Raw genomic sequence first — 23,068 nt, forward strand, 5'->3', positions numbered from 1 at the left:
CAGGCTCTGGGTCTCTGTGAAGCGCTTTGAGACAATTTCTGATTGTAAAATGCGCTACATAAATAAAACTGAATTGAATTGAATTGCAGCCTTCCCCCTTATTTAATGGCCTTTTTTTTGGTAATTCAATGTAGAACCGCCACTGCTGGCTAGTGTAATGTGCAATTTATTTTTAACATGTATACGTGGGCTAAACTGTGACACAACCCCTGTAGCTTTCTGAAATGTCTTTGGTTGCTTCACACTTCCTGTTAAGAGGGTGGAGTCTTCCATCACATATAGTTTACAGTGTAACTGTCAACCACTGAGAGAGCGCTCCTTCCTGTTTCTGGTAAGTTTGTCTTTTAAAAGATGTAGTTTATGTTAGTATTTTTGGTTTTGTTTTGTTTTTTGTTTTTTTTTTGGTCCATATTAAATTGGTGATGCTCAAATTAGTTTAACAGAGGACAAAATATTTTACATTTACACCATACAACAATGTAAAAACTGTAATTGAAAAAAAATGTCCAAACAGTCAGACTACTGTTGTTTTTACTGCAGCTGGTTTATGACTCTAAAAAACCTTAAAAAGTCACGAGGAAGAGTTTTTCTTGTAGGGGAGGAAGTCGGCAGCCTCCCTACAGACTGAAAACTACCAGCGGAAACAATTTTAATGAGGTTGGATTCTGATTGTGAAATCATGTTTTACGTTTTCTTGTATGTATTTTATAAAAATGGAGCTTTACTTACTGGCTAGCTGTACTCAGTGTTATGGCCTATATTCTTTTGATGCCACCACCACACAGCTTGATTGTGGGCACGGTCTACCTCCTCCACATGTTCTCTAATGTATTAAATAGTTGATAAGCTGAATCTGAATTGTTAACATAAGGTCACAGTCCTGTCAAATGATCATTTCTGAGGTAAGAACCAGTAGGCCTGTAAAAGACTAAGCTATATGTCAGTGTAAAAATACAATTACTATTACTGTGGCATTATCCTTGAGTTGTTTAAAAAGTGTGGTGTACAATTAAGCACTGAATAACAGAAAACCTGTACATGAACACATTCTGCTGAGTTCTTTTATAACCAGAATGCGGAAATGTGTTGATGACCCAACACTTCATCTTTGATTCTACCTTATATGGTGTAGAGCATTGACACACAGCCGTAGTGTATAGAAACCCTTTTTATTGCTGACCTGGGCTCTGACTGTTTGTGGTTATTCAATTTTATCAAAAAAAAAATGTTTTTCAGATGTGGAAAAAAAACATGCTGCGTGTGAACCTTTGTTGCAGTTGCTCTGATACATCAGATAAATGTTAAGGCTTAAAGCACATTTCTTTTGCATTTAAGGACCAAGTTGGTCAAGGTTTAATTGAGCTGCTGAAAAGAAAATGAGGCACTCTTCTTATAGGTAGAATATAAGAAGAGGATTGGTGATCATTTTCATTTTGATTTCAAAATTGAGAGCAATTGTTTTGACAATTTTTTTATTGCTCTTTTTCAGGAAATGGATCGATGTTTGCTCCTCATTCTGCTCCTGCAGATAAGTATAAATGGTAAGCTTCAAAAATCTCTATCAACAAATCATTCAGATAATAAGATAAATGTACAAACTGTTCGTTACATTCTTTTGTGAGTGGATGGAAAGACATTTTAGTACTTTTTTCTACACTGTTAAAAATGGAAGGGAACAATTAAATTCTGTGGGATCTCCCCTCAGACCTTGATTAGGGCCTGTCTCTCTACTTAGAAGTGTCAGATACATGGATACTTAACAAACCAGAGGTGCTTAGTTTGGATTCGGATCAGAGGAATGTTAGAGTCAGTCAATGCTATCAATCATCATCCAAATGCCAAATGTTGAGCTGCATGCTGCTGGGCTTTGGACACAGGTCCCACTAGAGGACATTAGGCCCTCATGCCACACCAGTGCAGGCTGACAAAAGAATGCATGGTAGAAGCAAACAGTAGCATGAAAACCTTCTTTTTAGGCAGGACCCAGATCATAAGGGAGAATCTCACTGCTCACAGTCAGCCAGCTAGAAAAGGACAAGGACAAGGAGGAAACAAATATCTGTGGCCACACGTAAAAAAACCATTACACATGGTGTGACTTTCGTTTGCACCAGACCAGATAATTGCCTTCATTGCCTTTTTGATTGGTGTATAATACAGATAGTATTGATTTTTTAAATCTGAAAAGAAAACAAAAACTTTTATGCAGAGTACAAAAACATGCAATTTACATGCAGTTCATGCTTTTCTTTGCAGGGCTGTGTCAACAACTTTGCTTGAAGTCACTCATCAATGACTGTGATGACTGTATCAAATCTGGGCCATACTGTGCATGGTGCAAACAACTGGTGAGAAACAAAAGTTTATTATTATTATTATTATTAACAACTCTGACTATATGTTCATTCTACATATGAGGGTACAATGAGCTTTCAGAGACAACCTAATCCTGCATGCTACAGGCTCACTATAACCACAACATTGTAGAAGTGTCAGGGTTCGTCTTAAAGAGGACACAGAGGACAGGGCGGTTTAAAAGTTCAACAAAAAGGTCTTTATTCAAGACAGAAGCAGTGTGGCAGCAAAACATAGCTTGGCAAATCAGGGAGTCAAGGCTAGACAAGGTCAAAAAACATGGCAAGGCATGAAACCTGGAGTTCATGGCTGTAGCAAGGCACGGCTCAAAGGCAGGAACCCCTATAAGCAATGAGGACAAACTGGCAAAGAGCGCAGGGGAGACAAACACTAAAAACACAAGGACCAGGGAAGACAACGAGACACAGATGGCACACATTAGGGCAGGGCAGGTGATCACACAAGGAGGGAAACCACAGGAAGTCAAGCACAAGACAAAACACAAGGAGGACAAGCCTATCAAAATAAAACAGGAAGCACAAGACAACGTCACAAAAACAGAAACCCAGGGGACAGAACAACCTAACAAAGACAAAGTGACACAGGATAAACAGAAACCCCAAAACAAGGAAGCAAAACCAGAACTAAACACCAGGTCGTGACAAGAAGAGTATAATGATACATTATAAGCAGTGTGACTTCTGCCACAGACAAAACAAATACACAGTGAAAAAACATGTTATACATGTGCATACATGTCGTTCATCTGAGGCTGTACTTTTACATAAAAACACCTGCTGTAGCTATGCTATACTCACACAAAACATCCATAACCTCTAATGCCACAATGCAAATATAAAATATGTACATTTCTATCTAAATGCTTAGACCCTATTGTATTTACGTGAGGACTGGGTGGAAGGAGGCCTGCATCTCTGGCACTGAAATGATAACTGAGCAGCAGAGGAGAGCATTTTACATCAGACAGCAAAGTGCATGATGGCTGATCTTAGCAGCATCTGATACGTTAGACAGATTTTTCTACGTACTGTACATTACATAAAGAAATGATACCACTGAACAGCATCAATACCATCTCACAGACCGATTGCTATTAGTAAACTCTGAATTAAATCTCTTCTTATTATTTTTTCTTCTTTTGTACTGGCATAATTGTAATCACATCTCAGTTATATGGCCATGCTGTCCAGTTTTCCACACCTCTATTTCAGTTCTTTTTTCTTTTCTTTTTTTTTGTCCTTTTGCAGAATTTCACCAAAGCAGGTGAACAGGAGGCAGTGCGTTGTAATACTCCAACTCAACTGAGAGAAATAGGCTGCAAGGAAAATGAAATCATCTCCCCTGAGAACAGACTGAAAGTTACCAAGAACGATGTTCTGTCTCCATCATTTGTGCAGAAGGAGCCTGTACAGATGAGTCCACAGAAGATTAGCCTGGAACTCCGACCTGGTTAGTGGCATCAGTTAATGCTGCCCTTAAAGGAAGAGCCAGCTGCTCAGGTTCTGCTGTGATATATGGCATTCATTCCTCAAGGAAAAATAACAACAAAACAATCTATTAAAATCTATCATCAAATTTAACTTGGAGATTGCTTAACATTATACTTTGTACAACAGCAGCATAGTACAGTTCCATGATTTGTCTGTGTCTGCAGGGCTTCCCACCACGTTCCAAGTGTTTTTTAAACGAGCTGAGGGTTATCCAGTGGATCTCTACTACCTGATGGATCTGTCTAACTCCATGAAAGATGACTTGGCAAATGTGAAAGGACTGGGAAAGGATCTTTTTGCCGCTCTTAAAAAAATTACTCAGTACGCTCAAATAGGTAAATACATGGCAATCCTATTCTAATACCTTCACTGATGTATTTTTCAAGAAGTAAAAAACGTGTTTTTATGTCCATAAATATAGGGTTCGGTGCCTTTGTTGATAAGACAGTTCTTCCGTATACTAACACCAACAAGGAGAAACTGCAGAAGCCATGTGATGAGAACACGGACCAGTGTCAGGCTGCCTTTGGCTACAGACATGTGCTTAGTATGACACCCAGTGAGGAAGAGTTCAAACAGAAAGTGGCAGAGCAGTATATTTCTGGGAACCTTGACTCTCCTGAAGGCAGTCTGGATGCCATGATGCAGGCCGCTGTGTGTGGGGTAAGAACTTAACCAGAGAGATAACTCAAATATTAGTAAACCAAACTTAGAACAAATGGAACTGGAATGCACAACTCCAAGCAATTTCCCCCTGCAACTAGTAATGGGCCAGAAAATGATACAGTCAAACTTCTCAATATAGTTCCTTCTGTCCTTCTGTCCATTCGTTTAAAGAAAAACGTCATTTTGTTGATTCTGTTGTTTAGGAAAAAATAGGTTGGAGGAACAGCAGCACTCGGCTGATTGTGTTGACCACTGATGCTGGATTCCACATGGCTGGGGACGGAAAACTGGCCGGCATTCTGGAACCCAATGACGAACAGTGTCATCTGGAAAACAACCTTTATACAAAGAGCAGTGAGCTGGTATGTGTCCTAGGTTCTTCTTATTGTTGTTTAGGAAACATTACTTACATTACAGACTGCTGTGTTCCTAGAATGTATTTGTGGAGGCCTGTCTTTTCTTTTCCTCATTGCTCTCCTTCCAAAAAGGAATAACAGAAATATTTTGTGTGCAGGACTACCCATCTGTTAGACAACTAGGGATGGCATTGGAAAAAAACAACATTCAGCCAATATTTGCAGTTACAGGAAATGTGGAGACTGTGTACAAGGTAAAGAAGCTCACTGTGCATTATTTATTTCTTTTTATTTTAGATACTTTAATATTCCCTGAGGGAAATTGTTTTTGGAAATTGTCATACAATGACCAGCAAGGGGCGTCGCACCAGTGAGTGCACTGGAGGCAGTGCGGGTAAAGTGTCTTGCCCAAGGACACACAACGGTGACTTAGGGAGGAGTAGGGATCGAACCACCAACCTTCCGGTTATTGGTGCTAGAGAGCCGGCCAGTTATTCCCTGGTACAGTTTAGTTGGACTTCAGGCAAATGTGCCAGTTTTGGTCCAGACATTGTCCAGAGTGCACTGCATGTGTTACAATGGCTTATTTCTGATGTATGGAGCCCGCACAGATAATTTTTGTATCTTTTTTAGGAGCTTTCTAAAATGATTCCAAAATCAGAGGTGGGAGTCCTGTCAGAAGATTCTACAAATGTTGTACAGTTGATTGAAAATGCCTACAATGTAAGTTAGTATTTGCACAGTATGACGGTTTATCATGTTGTGCTATTTTTGTCTATATCTCACAATCTTATCAAATGTGAAATCTGTGACAGAAATTATCCTCTAAAGTAACGGTGACCCATGACAATATTCCTGACAATGTAAGAGTTGTCTACACCCCGCTGTGTGATCATCCAGGACGCGCAGCAGACAGCAAAGGGGTTTGTGACAATGTCCATGTGGGACAAGAGGTCAGTGTTTTATAAACACAAAGACACACACAGTAGAACATATTAACATGGCAATTTAGCCTTTGAAATGCATTCTTCATTGTTATACTATATATTTTAATGACAAATGTAAATGCTCCTTTCAGATTTCTTTCAACGTTACAGTAACAGTAGATTCATGTATGGTGGGTGAGACATCGTTCATTGTGAGGCCGCTGGGTATCAAAGACACATTGACAGTGACCTTGTCTACCAACTGTAAATGTGAGTGCAAAGACCCCACTGACAAAGAACATCCACACTGCAGCTCCAAGGGAAGCATCTCCTGTGGTATCTGCAGGTAAGCTTTTGCCTCCTTATAACAACAGCTTGTTGGTTTGGGTTTCAGTATGTTATTTATTATCTATGTGGACAGCATGGTGTAACAAGGCCCTCCAACAGTCTAATGGCAATATGACACCTTCATTATAAATGTGTGTACATGTTCTCATTTATGGGGTCATAAAGAAAATTGAACTTGTAGCCGTCATTGGGACCGGTGGTCGAAGTTATAGGCATGCAGGCAACACCCCAGTCTATTCATTAATCTGAATAGAAATCTGCCTGTAGCTCTTTTGACTCATTTACTCTCAGCCTTGATCACCCAAACTAGATGAAAGAAACATGGTGCTTAATGCTGTTTACTTTCCTTCAGAGTTTTATTCTATAGGCAGGATAACTTGACAATAGCATAGTACTGCTACTGATTTGCTAATTGATTTCATTAGTTTCTCTTAACTTATTGCTAGGGTTCTCTTATCTGATAAACAATTGCTAGGATAATGGACTTCGATTGTATTGCTGCAGACGATGCTGTGCATGTGCATGTCCATATGTACTGCAGGCATTAAAGCTTACTGTAATCAGACCTCAACTTTAAAAAACCCTTCCCTTGAGCCAGGTGTTTCAACATATTATTCAGCCTATACGCAACTTCCCCTTAAACACTGCTCAAGCCTCATTGTGTCAGAAGGGCTGGTAGAAGTTGTCAGAATGATTGCAGGCTGGTCATCTACTTCAACAACTCCATCACAGCAATAATAACTTAGCAACCAGCACAGCCAAACCTTCAGACTTATGCTCCACCAACACTTCACACGTCACTTCAGTAACAGGCCCATATTCAAAGCAACAAATGTTAAACATCATCATGTGTCACATTTTACAATAAGTGAAGAGGAAGTAACAAAAAAAGATCTGATTAAAATGAATGCTGCCATTTCCTGGGTGTAGTTTCACTGCTGCTGTTTCTGTTGTCTGGAGCTCTGTGGTGGTTTGGACCTCCCTTTCTGGGGCTGATGCTTCTTTAATGCTCTCATGTGTCAGGGCCTTTGGTACCCACAAGGCCTGTGTTTAAGCGGCCTTTCACGCCTCCTAAAACTGCCATCATCATCATCATCATCTGTTTTTTTGTCCTACATTTACCAACAAATTTGTTGGTACTGACTTCTTGGCTAGGCTGATATGCCCTCAAACAACAACAATATTGGGCAGAGGCCTCTTAGGGCAGGGCAGGCTGAAAGTCCTTGAATGGTGATATATCCAGAGAGTAAATACTATTACAAAATGTTTCACATAGGGAGACATATTAATTACAGATGTACTTCTTTATTTTGACACATTTTTTTTCTTTGACATTTTAGGCGTTACTCACTAACTTGTGTACTGAAGTCACTTTATTCTGTGAATTATTCAAGCATTCATTCACCTTGTGTTCATATTCACCATACGTGTGCTGTTGCTGCTGTAACACTGTGAATTTCCCCTGCGGGGGTCTAATAAAGGATTATCTTATCTCTTATGTTCAGTTGTAGTGAAGGTTCGGTGGGCCAGTTCTGCAATTGCTCCATTGGTGATAAAGATGAACACTCGCTGCGAAAATCCTGTCAGAGGCAGAATGGCACTGAGTGTGAGGGTCGGGGAGATTGTGTGTGTGGCAGGTGCCAGTGCCACAACACAGAGAGTGGAAAAAGTTACTATGGTAAATTCTGTGAGTGTGATGACGACCACTGTGAGAAGTTCCAGAATCAACAATGCGGAGGTAGCGTAACTGTTTTCATGTTGTGTTTACATTGTAATATACACTGCCTGTCCAAAAACAAGTCTGGATTTAAGTCAGCTAACAGCTAACAGGGTTTTATGTGGGATCTTTGGGATGTGTGTGAAAAGACTGTGTCTGTGTCATTATTCAGAAAAACATGGAGCCAAAAGGAAAAACAAAATGTGTTCAATACTGCGCCCCCTATCAGGAACCTTAAATAGTAGCCTGTGACTCATGTAAGGATAGAATTATATCTGCCCTCTAACTCGACTCTGTGTCCCTCTTGCAGGACACGGTAAGTGCAGATGTGGAAACTGTGAATGTGATGAGGGCTTCGAAGGCACTGCCTGTCAGTGCAGGAGGTCTACAGAGGGCTGTCAGACCTCAAACAACACTGTGTGCAATGGCAGAGGAACCTGCAAGTGTAACCAATGTGTATGTAATGAAGGATACAAGCTTCCACAATGCAAGACCTGCCTTGGCTGTCCTGATCCATGTCAGACTAAACTGTAAGTAGTCATTCAGTGAAATGACTAAAATCACAAAATGTGGTCATAATTGAATAAGTAGCTCCACTACACTGACCTGTGTGATGTTAAGACTCTAAAGGGCTTCAATCAACCTGGTTTTCAGGAACTGCATTGAATGCCTCGGCTTTGAATCAGGTCCCTTTGAAAAGAACTGCAGTGTGGCTTGTAGCGGCATTCACCATGCATCAGTACACAAGTTCACCATACCAGGCAAGGAGTGTCAGCAGAAGGACAGTGAGGGATGCTGGATTAAGTTTAAGATGGACCAGTTAGTGGGAAAGGATAACTACACTGCTGAAATTCTGAGTATAAGAGGTAAGTAGCAACTTAAATCAGCTGACACCCATGGCTGGCATTATACTTTCAAGCAGTCTGCCTGTCCTTCCATTTCTGTGAATGTAATATATTAAAAAAAACTTTGTCTTGGTCACTTCAGCCATTAAAACCACATCTGGCCTTGAACACAAGGTGTTTGTAAGGCACCACATTTACAAGCTTTCATTATGTGCCTTCAAACTCACACGCATACATGCAACAACATTTCATTTAATAAAAACATTAGACAAACACACTGGCCTGGAAAACATCAGGAGACATACAATTATAATATCCATGATGTTTTGAGTGTTTTGTGATTAATGTGAAATTTGACATTATTACTTTATAGACTGTCCGAAGCCACCTGATGTCACAGCTATAATCGGAGGCTCCGTTGCAGGCGCCTTGTTAATTGGCATTCTGCTGCTGATGCTTATCAAGTTGTTAATCTACATGAAAGACCTGAAAGAGTTCCGGAAGTTTGAGAATGAAAAGAAGAAATCTAAGTGGGCAGAGGTGAGACGTGTTTGTTACCTTCCTTGTGCCATTTACTTATGCAGTCTGGTCCTCCTTACTTTTGTTCCTTTTTAAGCTGTGTAATGTAACTGTGTGTATAATAAGCTAATTATTTCCTTATTAGAGACATTAATGTGTTTATTTACATGTGTGAGAAACAAGCTTATGTTTGTGCCAGCCACATACTTTATTACTTAGTTATTCACCTTCAATATCAGCTTTTATATGCAGGATTAATTAGTAGTTAATTAGTTAGTATTTCAAAAATTCAAAAACCTTTTTTGTTTGTTTTGTTGTTGTTTTTTGTACCAGGCCGACAATCCACTGTTCCAGAACGCCACCACCACAGTGGCCAACCCTACATTCACCGGAGAATAAAGGCAGCACTGCAGCACAGACGGCAGACAGTAAATCAGTCTAATGTAGGTCACCAGGTCATTATGTAACGTATATTTTTTCAACTGCCAACATATATAAATGTATTTTCTGGTATTAATGTACACCTGCTCAGTGTTCTCACTGATGAGTTATTACTGTAGCAGCATTAGTATTTGTTTTGTTCAACAATTATTTCACTGCTAATTCACTCGTTTTATTTAAGCACAAGCTATACTGTATATTGTATTACAGCTTATAATATTTATAGCAATAGGTAGACTACTGTATGTGTAGGTAAGGCAGAGTAATAATGTATAACATCAGCTCTTTGGGTTTATCATAAAAGATCACTGGTACTATATACTTTGCTATATACTGTTTACTTTAAATCTCTGTAGCTACAGCACATATTTCTAATATGTAAAGTTGCAGTTAAAGGTATATAAAGGGATCTTTCCGGCCACAGTAGCTTTATCACAGTGACAGTGCTGCAGTGATCTGTGTGGCACCACTCTGATGAGGTCTGAGGTCTGAGAATTAATTTTATATTTGTAATCTAAAAATCAGTTTTGTTGTATTATTATTGCGTTTGTTTGCTTTTTGATGCCTCATGCGAATCACAATCAAGTTAGTTTGATTTAAGAAAGTGTGAGTTAAACTGTTAAAAAAACAAATTCAAATCACTCAAAATAAGAGTTTTGTCACTTTTCATTCATCTCTTTTTATAAAGCAGGGAATCTGTGAGTGTGGACAGGATCTGCTTCTGATTTGTCATCTTTTTTCTTCAACCTTTATGTGTACTGCTAATAATAAAATGCTACTCAGTAGCTGAAAACTTTAAATTCTGTGACTAAATGTCCATATTATTGCTGAGCAAGTCATCTCAGCTATGTACAGGTGAGAAACGGGGTACAGCCTGGACAGGTCACCAGGCCATCACAGGGCAACATACAGACAGACAACCATTCACACTCACACTCACACCTATAGAGACCAACTGACCTAACGAACACGTCTTCAGAGTGGAGGAAGCCGGAGTACCCGGAGAAAACCCATGCAGGCACAGGGAGAACGAGCAAACTCCACACAGAGAGGCCCCAGTCAGGATACATTTCATCTTTATATATATATATATATATATATTATAGTTTTATAAGAGAGAAATATACCCCCTTATCTCATTAATATCTTCCAAACTGGTACATCATAAAAACAAAAGATGACTATAACTGAGCAGCCTTACCCACCGTTTCACCTGTCTGTCAACTAACTCACATGGTTTCAAGTACAACACATAAATAACAACAAAGGAAAAAGTATGGTCAGATGTGAGACAGCTAAAAGTAGGCTCAGTGAGGACTTTCCAAACAAAAGCATATAATATGCCAGAAAACTAGAGTTGGAAGAAAAAAACCTGCTTAATATAATCTTTATAATCACAGTTCCAAAGTTGATTGATACGCCTGGCTCCAGTACTTCCTATTATCAAAGAAGAAAACGCAGTTTATTATTTACCTCCCTGCTGCTAGCCTTCTTTGATTTACACTCTGATTTTGTATTGACAGCTGTGGAGAGAGGCGGCAGCACCGACACCAAGACAATCAACTGCTGCAGGAGTAAATTTAGGTCGGGCCGTCTGGCACATGGTGTTACAGGAAACAATGATGGGATCACTTCTTTAAATTTGGTTACAGCATTATCATATTTACATCTACAGAGTTTTCCCCGAGACTATCCAAGAGTCAGTTCATTTAGTTTATACCATATATTTGTAATATAAATGTGAATAAAACTAGACTTTAAGAGTCTAACATCTACATGCATGTTATGGTCAACCACTATGATCAGTTTGTCAGCACTAGTAAGGGGGCTCTCCGACATTCAGTGTGGTTGAAAGAAGCCGGAAGTCCTTCAAAAGAGTTATGGCTGGATTTAGGTCACAGAAAGCAGGTGGGTTTGTGCTGATTATTTTATGATAAACTGTGATTCAATATGTTTTAATAATACTATGCAAATAAACAGTCAACTCAGAGACACCTCTGATGATGAGGAATAACACAAATATACATATCTGCAGATTATTATGTTTCAACACATGAAGGAGGAAAATGATCCTAGACAGATGCAAATGGTTGAGAATGGCATGCATTATTTTGCCGTTTTCCTGCATGAATATGTGGCTGTTCTGATGTTCACATACTACAGCTGCCCACAGAAACACACAATTTAAGAACCAAGGATCAGTAGTGCTTTTTTCTTCTAACCCTAACCCTTCTTCCGAGATAAAACAAAATGATATTTCTGTGCTTACTTATGGTGCACATACTACTAGGTGTGCCAAGCATTACGTTTTCTCTTACCTTTGCAATTTTGCACATATTAAAACATATCTAAACTGGCCCTTTCAGCTGCCCTGGTTGCAATGCTTACATAACACAACAGGCTGTTCAGCACACCGCTCTTAATATCTACATCACAGGGACACAGCAGCCATAATGGTTGTGTTGTTTTGAAAAGCAAACATCCTGAATTAGATGACTACAATTATTCATGTACAGAAACCAGTTTATTTTTAACAAAGACAAAATTTGAAGGTTTATGAAAAAAACAATCTGCTTTATTTTTTATTGTTGAATGAGTAATTGTGATAATCAACCTCTGTTGGCTAATAAAACAAATACTGCCAAGGCGTGGGTGTGTCACCATCACTCCAGCAGTTAGTGACATACAGTCCTCTCCCAGCAGCTGCAAGCAGTTTGAGGAATTATTTTACACAATGTAAAGAAAGATGTCTTCTTTTTACTGTTAACCCTTCATGAGTCACTGACAATCAATCACACTGAAGTTTTTAAAACCTTTCCAGAGTGCAGTAACTGTATGTTACGTCAGGCTCAGCTTAAAACTCTTTGCTGTTTACAGTTAGTGTAGGACACAGTCAGGTCCCCTGGGTCTAATTATAACTGTCTGAGATATGCCTAACTATGATCAACTATAAGCAAAATCTTAAAGGAAGGATGCTGGTGTAGCTTTTCACTCATTAAAGCCTGCTGCAATCTGAGCCAGGTTTAGGACACAGAATGTCAAAATCAACACAAAACACTGCAGAAAACCAAAAGAGGTTCTGTTGATTATTATTACTCATCTACCCATGCAAGCAAGATGCACGGAGGTATGCCTGGAGCAGTAAAACAAAGAACAGAAGGATCTAAATGCACCCAGATTTTTACAGTGGTCAGACTGAACTCATTCACAGGACTAAAGAGACAGAAAGGGAGGGCTGCTGCTGCTGAGTCTACTACATCTGCTGAGTAGAGTTTCCATTCCAGGTGTTGTTGTCATCCTCGCTGTCCTCCTGAGTCCTGAGCCTGCAGATTTTACCATCATTTTTGAAATCTTTGGGCCGGTTCTCTGCAGTGTGTTTGGACAGAGTTTCTCTGAGTAGACACAGGGGGAAATGGCATGACATAGAGTGAATTAAATATTGTAATTCAGAAAGTATTTGTTAAAAAAAAAGTCTGATTTTTTTTATTAAATTAACATTTCAACTTCTGTTCACACACACATTGGTACTACCCTTCAGATGTACTATGCAGCCTATGACTTGTAGGTGCAAGGATCTGAAATCGAGTATTTGCTGCCCCTCACCTATTTGCTTTGTTGGTGGCTGATGATGAGTTGTTGAAGGAGCTGGACTGCTGGGCGGAGGCTCTGGCTGGTGCTGTAGATGCAGATGGGGTGGGCAGCATCAAAGAGCTGAGGAATCTCCATACAGCTAGCAGAGGGTAGAGGATTGTACCCAGAACTGCCCAAATACCACCCCCAGAAGACTGGACCACTGTGTTTGTGGCCCTTCCAGACTGCTGATAGGAAGATCAACATATTGTTAACAGGAGGCAGTTTAGAGGCAATTGGTTGTTAACACCAGGAGCAACGCTGTTAATGAACTTCATTTTGTAGCACAATCAAGTTGAACAATATTATATAAATAGGACAGTCTAGTATATAAAAGACTTCGATTTCTCGCCATGCCCTGCTCATGTTGCCTAGCAACCTACAGTTTAGATTTTACATTTTAGCCTTTCCACACAATGTGCAGCATGCAGTACACTTTGTGTTGAACGTTAAGTAGCTCCTAGCAGTAACCCAAACATTAGCATGTGGAATACCACCAGCTGCTATTCCTCTGTACTGTGTCCATCAATGAAACTGTGGCCTTAACTCTATTAGAGATACCTGACTGCATTAACGTGGATTTAGCACTGGATTTTCATGTTGTGCTGGCAAAACATGGATGCCTTAGTTCCTGAAGTCAACCACAACTCATATTTCTATTGAGGAAATGTTGTTATAGCATGTGTGACAGTTACCATTTTATTGTCCAGCCCAAGAGAAAGATATTACCAATTGTACCTTAAATGTTGTGTCCATTATGAAGTACTGACTAAAGATGGAGCAACACAGTATGTTGAATGTATACTCACTGGCAAAAGGACGACGGAAGCACTTGGAGCGAGTTCCAGCTCTAGCAGAGTTTTGTTTAGGTCTTCACTGGTGAACTCCCGCCGAGGGAACATGGTCGCCAGGCTAAAGTTACCATAGCGGTTTCCCACTTCCTGAGATAGGAGCAACACAAATTCTTTAACAGCAATTCTGCACTGCAAAGGTCCACTTAAGATACCATCATTTATTATTTAGTCAGACAGACCTGAACAGCAAAGTTCCAAGCCTCCTGCAGCCTGCTGTGTGAGGGGAACTGGTTAGTGAAGGATGACCCATCTGGGAGGCGGAACTGTATCCTTGCTGTGGTACTAATTATACAACACAGAAACATGAAAAAATTACTATTATTATTATTTCAAATTTCACAGAAACGGTGGACGGTGGAATATAAGACTTGTTTTTATCTGGTTCAGGTCAGCCAAGGACACCTGTTTTGGTGGCAGGTTGTTTTTTTTCCAATGCTGCTAATATATGTGTATGGGAGTAGCATGGGAGGACGAGCATTTAGCTATCAGGCACCCTTACTATGGAACCAGCTTCAAATTTGGGTTCAGGAGGCAGACACCACCTCCACCTTTAAGACCAGACTGAAAAGGGCAGCAGTGGCTCAGTGGCATAGCAGGGTTGTCCAGTAACCGTTGGTGGTTCAATCCCAACTCCTAGTCACTGTTGTGTGTCCTTGGGCAAGACACTTTACCTGCATAGCCTCCAGTGTACTCACTGGTGTATGGAGCTCTTTGCTGGGCTGCCATAAGCAATTTCCCCATTGTGGGACTAATAAAGGTTTCAAATTTAATTTAATTTAAATTTAAAACCTTTCTGTTTAACAAGGCGTATAGCTAGTCCAAACTATAGTGTACTGAACCGCCAGGCATAGACACACTTGTTGATATGGCTACAGCCACAGGTAGGGCCGATAAACTCTAAAAAGCGCCTTGAAAATTTAGAAATTGACTTGAACTTACAACCACTTCTTGACCTCCTTGGTGAATTTACCTCCTCTCTCTGACTAATGCCTCCATCCGGGCTTTCTGTTCTGCCTCTCTGGTGCGTAGTAGGGCCTGCTTGGTAAGTGCTTCCTCCTCCTGCTGTTTAGCATAGCGGCTTGCTCTGTCAGCTCGATCCTGCAGGACAGTAAGACAAAGACACAGATAGGTGATGTGATAGGTGTGTTAAAAATAAATAAAAGTAAATGTGTACAGTATGTCTATGTGACAGTAGTAAGTTGATAACCTCATGGGAAACTATAACTTGTTGTTCTTGCACTTCCGTCACAAAATCATATTTTTGGTCAAGCTTAATCACAGTCAGCAATTCTGATTGGCTGCATACAGTCCAACAAATCCTATTGACCCCCATTTCAGCTGTACAGCTGCAAACTGTTCAAGTGCACCCTGAAGGACCACAATGGTGCCAGCAGTTTACAAAGCATGGAGGAGGGCTGCACATCACTGTGCTCCTCTCCTGTCCTGCTGCATTTTTTTCACAAATAATAGTTGAATATGATAGCAGCAATAACTAACATTGCTATCATTACATTTGTTGATTTTTTACAACATTAAATAAATATCAGTGTTGGGTTGTGGTTTAAAAAAGGAAATATAGGTTACCATGGCAATCTGCTGTCGTACTCGTTCCCTGGCAGCCTTTTCTTCTGCTTTTTCTCTGTTCCGTTCCTCCAAGAGTCGTTTGGTCTTGTCCTCTTCCTGTTTCTTCTTAAAGTCCTGCATATCCTTTCCAGTCTTCCGCCGCTCAATTTCCTTTTTAATTTCATTCTGAGTTATGGATAAACACAAGTCTGAGGTCGTGCTGACTGCATTAAGTAGCCTGTCAATACACACTATGGTTTACTGTACTGAAAACAATAGATATGGTATTAAAAGAGATCTACCATCGATGAAATCATTCACTAATCATCAGTTAATCATCCTAAACTGTGGCAAATGCATCAACATAATTTATTATGGGCAGACTGATGCCATATTAAGGAAAACACAACATTGCTTTGGTACTCAGCACAATGAATTGTACACAAAACAGAGCTGATGGTAATCACTGCTATCTAAAAGGTATCTGCTGGGATCCTTATTTAAAACATAGACTAGTAGTAAGTGCCCAAACCAGTCCCCTTACCACTTCTTCCCCTTTCTTCTTTTGCTCTCGTCTCTCTTCTAGTTTCTTGGTCAATCTGACAGGACAATAAGACAAAAGACAAAAACAAAGCTACATGTAACAATTGCAAACGTCATCACGACTTTTGTGTTTAATTACATTTAAACAAGCACTGTGACAAGATTTAAGCGTCTTATTTCAATAGTTTTGACAAATGTTTGGATTCCATTTTTTCCAATCCACATATTGGAATTCCACAGAGGTCCAAGAGTGAGTGAGTAGACTGCCCACGCTGCACTTTGACAAAAACAATGTGTTCAGTTCAGGCACTTACCTCTCCACCTTAGCCTCCAGATTTTCTTCACTCTCAGAACCTTGAATATTTTCAGCACATGTGTCAGTGGCTGAGCAGCTGCCATTGTTGACCACACTGGACAGAGATGCTAAAAAAACGTAATAGGAAAGCACTCAGTTGTCAAACGTTTGTGCCAAAGAGATCATTTTTGTTATTAAACAAATAAATAAATGGCTGGTACTTATACCGCAAAATAACATTGTCATATAAAAGTGACAGAGATCACAGAGATCAAAGCAACATTCCTAATTAGCAAATATTTGTGACCCTAAAAATTTAGATTACTTTTTTTTGTGATCAGACACCAGAACATTTTATGCAAACTACACTGCTCAAAAAAAATAAAGGGAACACTTAAACAACACAATGCAACTCCAAGTCAGTCACACTTCTGTGAAATCAGCCTGTCCTGTAGCATGAGGCGGTGTCTACAACCCACACAAGCTGCTCAGGTAGTGCAGCTCATCCAGGATGGCACATCAATGAGAGCTGGGGCAAGAAGGTTTGCTGTGTCTGTCAGCACAGTGTCCAGAGCATGGAGGAGATACCAGGAGGACACTTTTATTTTGAGTATGGTTCCAAATCCAGACCTCAATGGGATAATAATTGTGATTTACATAGATCATTGTTATGTTTCTTTCATTGAGATCAAGGATATGTTATTTAGTGTTACCTTTATTTTTTGACCAGTGTAGTACTAGTTTTTAGAACAGAAAGCCAGACATTAAATTTAAGAAAATTTAAGAGCAGTAACCAGGTTTTGACCTGTAGAGGGCGCACACTGCACACATTCATAGGACTGTAAAAATAAAATATGTTGTAACTGAGGTGTAAATCTTTGTGTAAACCAGTACTTTTAACAAAAAGCACAGGTGCAGGAGCAGATGTATGTCAAACCAAACACTGGTTTAAAGTTGCAATAAGTATATAGTCAATATAATTTAATGAACAATAAGACATTCATTCCTGTCATTTCTTTCACGAAACAGCGCAGCTAATTAATTTAGACCATTTAGAGGCTGCTTTCTGAGGTGCTATCTGTGTCATATGTCTGTCTGATTAGGCTCTTTTCAAGTGGACAGTTTACACTATCCACTGCATGTGGACTCTTCACTCAGTAAGCATGTGTGTCTGCTTATATACTACTACAAATACCAGACAAGGAAGTTGATGTAACTGGCATGCAAGCTGAAAAGGAGACTCTGGGAGCCGTTTCTGCCATGTGTAACATTGGGTAAATATGTCTCAATGCTTATGATCACAACCTGTTTAGAGATAACTTCATCACCTTTTGCTGCTTCTGGGACTGCTGCAGACTCTGTAGTGACTGCTGTCTGCTTAACTGGTGCTGCTGCAGCTGAGCCAGGTTCTGTGCCTGTGCTGTCATGAGGGCTGTTCTCGACGAGATCACATGTCAATGCTGCGCCACTTCCAATCTCCTGAGCGTGCATCTGTAAGACAAGCGGGGAAATGTCACTAGAGAAATACTATATGGTCAATTTGGCCTCAAGATATTGGGCTCTGATTTGGACCTCTTTATAAGCACATTATACTTACAGAAATTGTTGCTATCACAAGATAGTAACAGCAGCTGACAGTAACAGTGAGACTGAATAAGACTCTTAGTGACTGTTTGTGCAAGTGGCTAACTTTCATTTCAGTTCTTTATACTGAAAAAGCTTCAACATTTGCTCCCAGGTGCTGAACTTACACACTGATGTTGTAGTCTGACTGCTATCACAACTAAATATCTTTGGTAGCATTCCTTTTTGGATTTTGGGTGTAGCTAGTCCAAGAAGTCCTAACATCCTCAAACCTCATACTCCACTGTGGCCAATGATCCTATATCTGCTAATAACTACTAAAACAGATGTAGTAGTTGACTAGTGATCTGAGGTATCTGGCAAGTTTGTTAAGTTACTGTTAATAACTCCACCATTTTATCTATACCTGTTTGACTCTGCTTATTCTTTTCAGTAGTTCTTCAGCAGGCACACTTCCAGCGATGACCTCCAGAGGAATCCCATTCTCTCCGATAAAAAAGCTTGAGGGTATGCACACCACTGGATCTTTGAAGGGAAGTGGGTTAAGAAACAAGCTCTCCAGAGAGTACACAAACAGTGTTAACACGCATTCTTTGATCATGTACATGCCGAAAAATAGGAACGGTAAATCATGCTGCAAAACGCGATAAAATTGTAATAGTCACAGTATGTCTAACATTCTCTCAAATAAATGTTTTTTTTTTAATGAAAAAATAAAAACAGCTTTTTGGGGCATGAACGTTTTATTTGTTTTTGTAATACTGGTTCATGATGTACTATGCCATAATAATAAATGTGTTTTTACTGGTTCAAAGGGGTACATACTGGGCCATTACTTAAAAATGGCAGTTTAATTAGGTCTGGTGGGCTGCCTACAAATCTCCCCTTCCATCAATACACATTTTTGTAAATGCAGCGCATATAATATATATAGATATATACTTATTTTCAGCAGATACATGACTCTCCTGATCACTTGTCTCATTGTGTGGTCATATACATATACAATATATATATACACACACACACATATATATATACATATTATTACATAGTATTCACAGCGCTTCACTTTTTCCACATTTTGTCGTTACAGCCTCATTCCAAATTGTATTATATGAATCTCTTACCTCAAAATTCTACACACAATACACCACTAGGACAATGTGGAAAACTTTTTTGACATTTTTTGAATTTTTTAAAAATAGAAAACTAGCAAATCACATTTACATAACACAGCCTTTGCCATGAAGATCAAAATTAAGCTCAGTTGCATTCTTTTTTTCCACTTATCATCCTTCAGATGTTTCTACTTAATTGGAGTCCACCTACATTAAATTCAGTTGATTGGACATAATTTGGAAAGGCACACACCTGTCTATATACGGCCCCACAGTTGACCGTGCATGTCAGAGCACCAAGCATGAAGTCAAAGGAATTGTCTATAGACCTGCGGGACAGGATTGTCTTGAGGCACAAATCTGAGGAAGGATACAGAAAAAATTCTGCTGCTTTGGAAAATGGCTGTGCACAGACGTCTCCCATCCAACCTGATGGAGCTTGAGAATTGAAAAGAAGAATGGGCAAAACTGCCTAAAGATAGGTGTGCTAAGCTTGTAGCATCATATTGAAAAAGACTTGAGATTTGGAATGAGGCTGAACTTGACCATGAACATGACAAAATGTGGAAAAAATTAAGCGCTGTGAATACTTTCAGGATGCACTGTGTGTATATATATATAAAATCAGAAACGTATAACACCAAGACAAGCTAAACTTTAAAGATTTTAATTTGTCCTTGTAGAAAGCACAAGAGATTGTGATTACATTTCACTGCCTTGGTGCAAATAAAAGCAAAAGCAAGCCAAATGCAGGGGAATGATTTTCTTTGTGGTAAGCACCGACAGTCCTTACTAGAGGTCGCACGATATATCGGTCGGCCGATATTTGCTATTTTTAATATATCAGCATCAGCCAAAATCCGTGTTTAGTAGAACCAATTTAAAGTCAGGCAAACCTGCGGGCAGCCCTGTGTTATTGGTGTTGTAGAATGTGCTGCTGTGAAGAACCCCAAGCAGAAATGCTCTACTATTCAGCATCCATGCCTTTTACACAGAAGAGTGAGGAGTATCACACTCAACAACCAAAGGATACAGATCTGGGAGAACTGCACGCATGTGTCACTGTGGAAAAAGATGTACAGCATGATCAATCTCTATACACATTAAATGTATTTCATCACATGTCAGTCAAAACATACCAAAGACAATATACAGAATCATCATGGCCTTATCCAATGTAATTATGACAAGTCTACAAACAGGTCTACTTTAAGTTCACAAATAGGACACTCAGATCTCAGAGTGCAGGTTTACTTGTAGTTCCTAGGATTCATAAAAGTAGAATGGGAGGACGAGCCTTTAGCTATCAGGCACCGCTACTATGGAACCAGTTACCAATCTGGGTCCAAGAGCCAGACACCACCTCCACCTACATTTACACACATATTTAGCCTTAAACATAGCGTGTAGGTCTGATAGGTCACTTATTGACATGGCCTCAGCCACAGGTATACTTTTACTGAGCAGTTCCCTGTCCCCTTAAAACCCCCTTTTACCCTCTTACCTCTCCTCTATTCTCATTAGTTCATACTAGTGATTCATCTCAGAAACGTTTTTTTGCCTCTCCCTCTTTCTATTTGCAGGTCTCTCTGCCTCCTGCATGCTGACCAAAACTGCTTATTTTTAATTTATTGCCATGCAAAGAGTATATGCAAACATGAAGGTAAGGTTTGTGCATTTAACCAACTGGCCAAAGATGATTTACATAGAACAAGGCTCCTCTGAGACTGCTTTTACAACTTTTGCTTGCGTTTTTATTTCGATCTGTTTATTATCTATCATGGTGTAAAACAAGCCTACCATGATTCCTTTTTCCTGCCCATACACTAGACAGGGCACGCTGTGTTTTACTCTGAATCAAAATGATTTACCAGACAGCTTCTTTAGCATACTAAGGGAATTCATTTTCCTTAAAATTTAAAAATACTAAACTGCTTCAACTGATTCCCAACATGAACAAAGACGCACACAGTGTGTAACTTTTCTATATGGCATGTTTCCGAGCTAAGTAAGTTAACTCCACCATAATAAATTAACTAATTTAATACTATTTACTTATAGCTTGTCATATTTGGTCATAAGACACAGTAGTGACTCTTCTTACAATGAATAGAAACTGTCATGATCATACTTTGCAATTGCAGCGTCTGTACCATCCATGGCACAGTTACTGACACATAAATACCTTTTGGCGTCCACTCTAATGGCCACACAGCAGTTCCGTGCTGCCTCTGAGACTCTGTCATCCTCCCAGCTGGACATCAGCTGTGCGGACTGTTCGTCGTCCCCTTGGCACAAAGTGACAGCTCCGTTAATTCGGCAATAAAAAAACATCTTTACTGTCTAGAATGGTGATGAACTAGAATACTGCTACTACTGCTGACAATGATGCAATAGTGACTGATTTTATAGTAGGTTGCTGCGCTATAATGACGATGCAGTTCATACTTGAAGTGACATAACAAACAAGTTGTTAAACCAACGAGCTGGCCTACACGGAACACTCGGTACTGTTGTACATTATTGTCATTTTCTGTTGCTATGACGTCACGCAAACATACGACTATGAATCATATTTAGTTGTGGTATCTTGCTTTCAGTAGATCATTTTCTCCAGATTTTGGCGACGACACGTCTGATTTGGTAGTTGTGTGGCCCTGCTAGCTAGCTAAGGGCTAGAATAGCAACCATGGATAGCTGGTTAGCATGGTAGCGATATAGCTTAGAACGTTTACCTAGGCAACGTAGCTTAAGCTATCAGATAATCTTTACACAAATAAGGTTCTACCTGTAATGACAACGACGAAGACGAAACCCCGCTGTTTAGCTGAGTTAATGGCATCTGGGATCGAACCTTCAAACCAACGCATCTTTGCGAGTTCTGCTTTAGTTTCTGTGTCTGGTTTGGTGACGCTGTTGACCACCTCAGCAACACCAATTCATAAATCCACAGAGGCTGTCAGTTCACTTCCAAGCCGTGGAGGGTACAGCTCTGATCAGGAGGCAGGCGGAAATGACTGGGTCTTCTTCTTCTACGCCTTGGCAGACTCCTGCTGTTTAGTGTATTGCTGCCTCCCACTGGTTGTAAAAGGCAACTTCTTCTTCTTTATTTCCGGCAGACTGGATGCCAATTGGCATATTGCTGCCTCTCACAGGTCAATGTAAAACATCTATTTTGTAATATTAGCCAGTGGATACATTGTTAATTTTATCAACGAAAACTTTTCGTTGACGACATTTTATTCTGTGACTAATTTGTGACGAAAACGTAAATTTAAAGGTCAGGTAGGAGATTTCATTCTGATGCACTTTTTGTTAAATTAGTGTAACTTCTCTTTACAATCCGATAGCAACCGATTAGTTTGGCAGTTTCGCTTTAAAACGAAGAATATGAATCATCTGAAGCTATAAAACACTAAAAACATCAGCCAATCCTACGAGGCGCACCTGCTCGTATAGTTGGCTGGTTGTCACTCTCTTCCTGCTCTGCGCACACACGTGCATGATGGCCGAAGTCACAGACTGCGCTCACCAGCCCGATAATCTGGGTTACAACCCTCATCCTCGCTGCCATGACTGATTTACTTTTTAACCAACTACTCATCTTAACTCAGTCTGTCCTTCTGATTGGATGACCTCCCATCCGGTGGCTGAGCTCATTCAGTTGTGTAACTATGAGCGACAGCCGTCATGATGATCAGATCTTAACCTGTGGCTGCGATTTGACAAGTGGAGAGAGGATTCATGGACACAGTCCTGTTACCTTCCAGCCAAACGACACACTCAGACACCCG

General features: G+C 39.9%; 2 protein-coding genes across 5 annotated transcripts; one reads left to right on the forward strand and one right to left on the reverse strand.

Moving 5' to 3' along the window:
* The first annotated feature begins 263 nt into the window (after positions 1–263).
* Positions 264–11,377, forward strand: itgb2 (integrin, beta 2). Of its 3 annotated transcripts, none has more exons than XM_028433792.1 (17): positions 264–331; positions 1,490–1,541; positions 2,257–2,348; positions 3,624–3,825; positions 4,031–4,201; positions 4,288–4,529; positions 4,736–4,894; positions 5,047–5,142; positions 5,522–5,611; positions 5,704–5,841; positions 5,967–6,160; positions 7,668–7,900; positions 8,190–8,409; positions 8,534–8,745; positions 9,098–9,264; positions 9,577–9,686; positions 11,208–11,377. In XM_028433792.1, the coding sequence occupies exons 2-16, from the start codon at positions 1,493–1,495 to the stop codon at positions 9,640–9,642; spliced, it is 2,331 nt and encodes a 776-aa protein (XP_028289593.1). In that variant the 5' UTR covers positions 264–331; positions 1,490–1,492; the 3' UTR covers positions 9,643–9,686; positions 11,208–11,377. The 3 variants fall into 3 exon arrangements, with proteins under 3 accessions (XP_028289593.1, XP_028289591.1, XP_028289592.1); XM_028433791.1 differs by lacking the exon at positions 11,208–11,377 and adding an exon at positions 597–657 and having other exon boundaries at positions 314–331; positions 9,577–10,484; XM_028433790.1 differs by lacking the exon at positions 11,208–11,377 and having other exon boundaries at positions 9,577–10,484.
* Positions 11,378–12,186: 809 nt separating this feature from the next.
* Positions 12,187–22,305, reverse strand: ubxn4 (UBX domain protein 4). Of its 2 annotated transcripts, none has more exons than XM_028433794.1 (13): positions 22,063–22,305; positions 21,460–21,562; positions 20,308–20,336; positions 18,560–18,678; positions 17,898–18,060; positions 16,589–16,697; positions 16,276–16,330; positions 15,753–15,917; positions 15,139–15,266; positions 14,348–14,450; positions 14,124–14,255; positions 13,288–13,499; positions 12,187–13,076 (listed from the first exon to the last, which is right to left on the reverse strand). In XM_028433794.1, the coding sequence occupies exons 1-13, from the start codon at positions 22,142–22,144 to the stop codon at positions 12,938–12,940; spliced, it is 1,539 nt and encodes a 512-aa protein (XP_028289595.1). In that variant the 5' UTR covers positions 22,145–22,305; the 3' UTR covers positions 12,187–12,937. The 2 variants fall into 2 exon arrangements, with proteins under 2 accessions (XP_028289595.1, XP_028289594.1); XM_028433793.1 differs by having other exon boundaries at positions 13,288–13,502.
* Positions 22,306–23,068: the final 763 nt, after the last annotated feature.

Source organism: Parambassis ranga, chromosome 21 (assembly GCF_900634625.1).
Source record: "Parambassis ranga chromosome 21, fParRan2.1, whole genome shotgun sequence".
Lineage (NCBI taxonomy): Eukaryota > Metazoa > Chordata > Actinopteri > Ambassidae > Parambassis > Parambassis ranga.

What these genes read in the sequence shown, in the direction of transcription:
- itgb2 (XM_028433792.1), top strand. Translation starts at nt 1,493, where the DNA reads ATGGATCGATGTTTGCTCCTCATTCTGCTCCTGCAGATAAGTATAAAT. An exon ending in TAGCCTGGAACTCCGACCTG is followed by an intron (nt 3,826 to 4,030) that starts GTTAGTGGCATC and finishes CTGTGTCTGCAG; the next exon opens with GGCTTCCCACCACGTTCCAA. An exon ending in CCAGAATCAACAATGCGGAG is followed by an intron (nt 7,901 to 8,189) that starts GTAGCGTAACTG and finishes TCCCTCTTGCAG; the next exon opens with GACACGGTAAGTGCAGATGT.
- ubxn4 (XM_028433793.1), bottom strand. Translation starts at nt 22,144, where the DNA reads ATGCGTTGGTTTGAAGGTTCGATCCCAGATGCCATTAACTCAGCTAAA. An exon ending in AGAAGAAAGGGGAAGAAGTG is followed by an intron (nt 15,918 to 16,275) that starts GTAAGGGGACTG and finishes TCCATAACTCAG; the next exon opens with AATGAAATTAAAAAGGAAAT. An exon ending in GCATTAGTCAGAGAGAGGAG is followed by an intron (nt 14,451 to 15,138) that starts GTAAATTCACCA and finishes TTGTATAATTAG; the next exon opens with TACCACAGCAAGGATACAGT.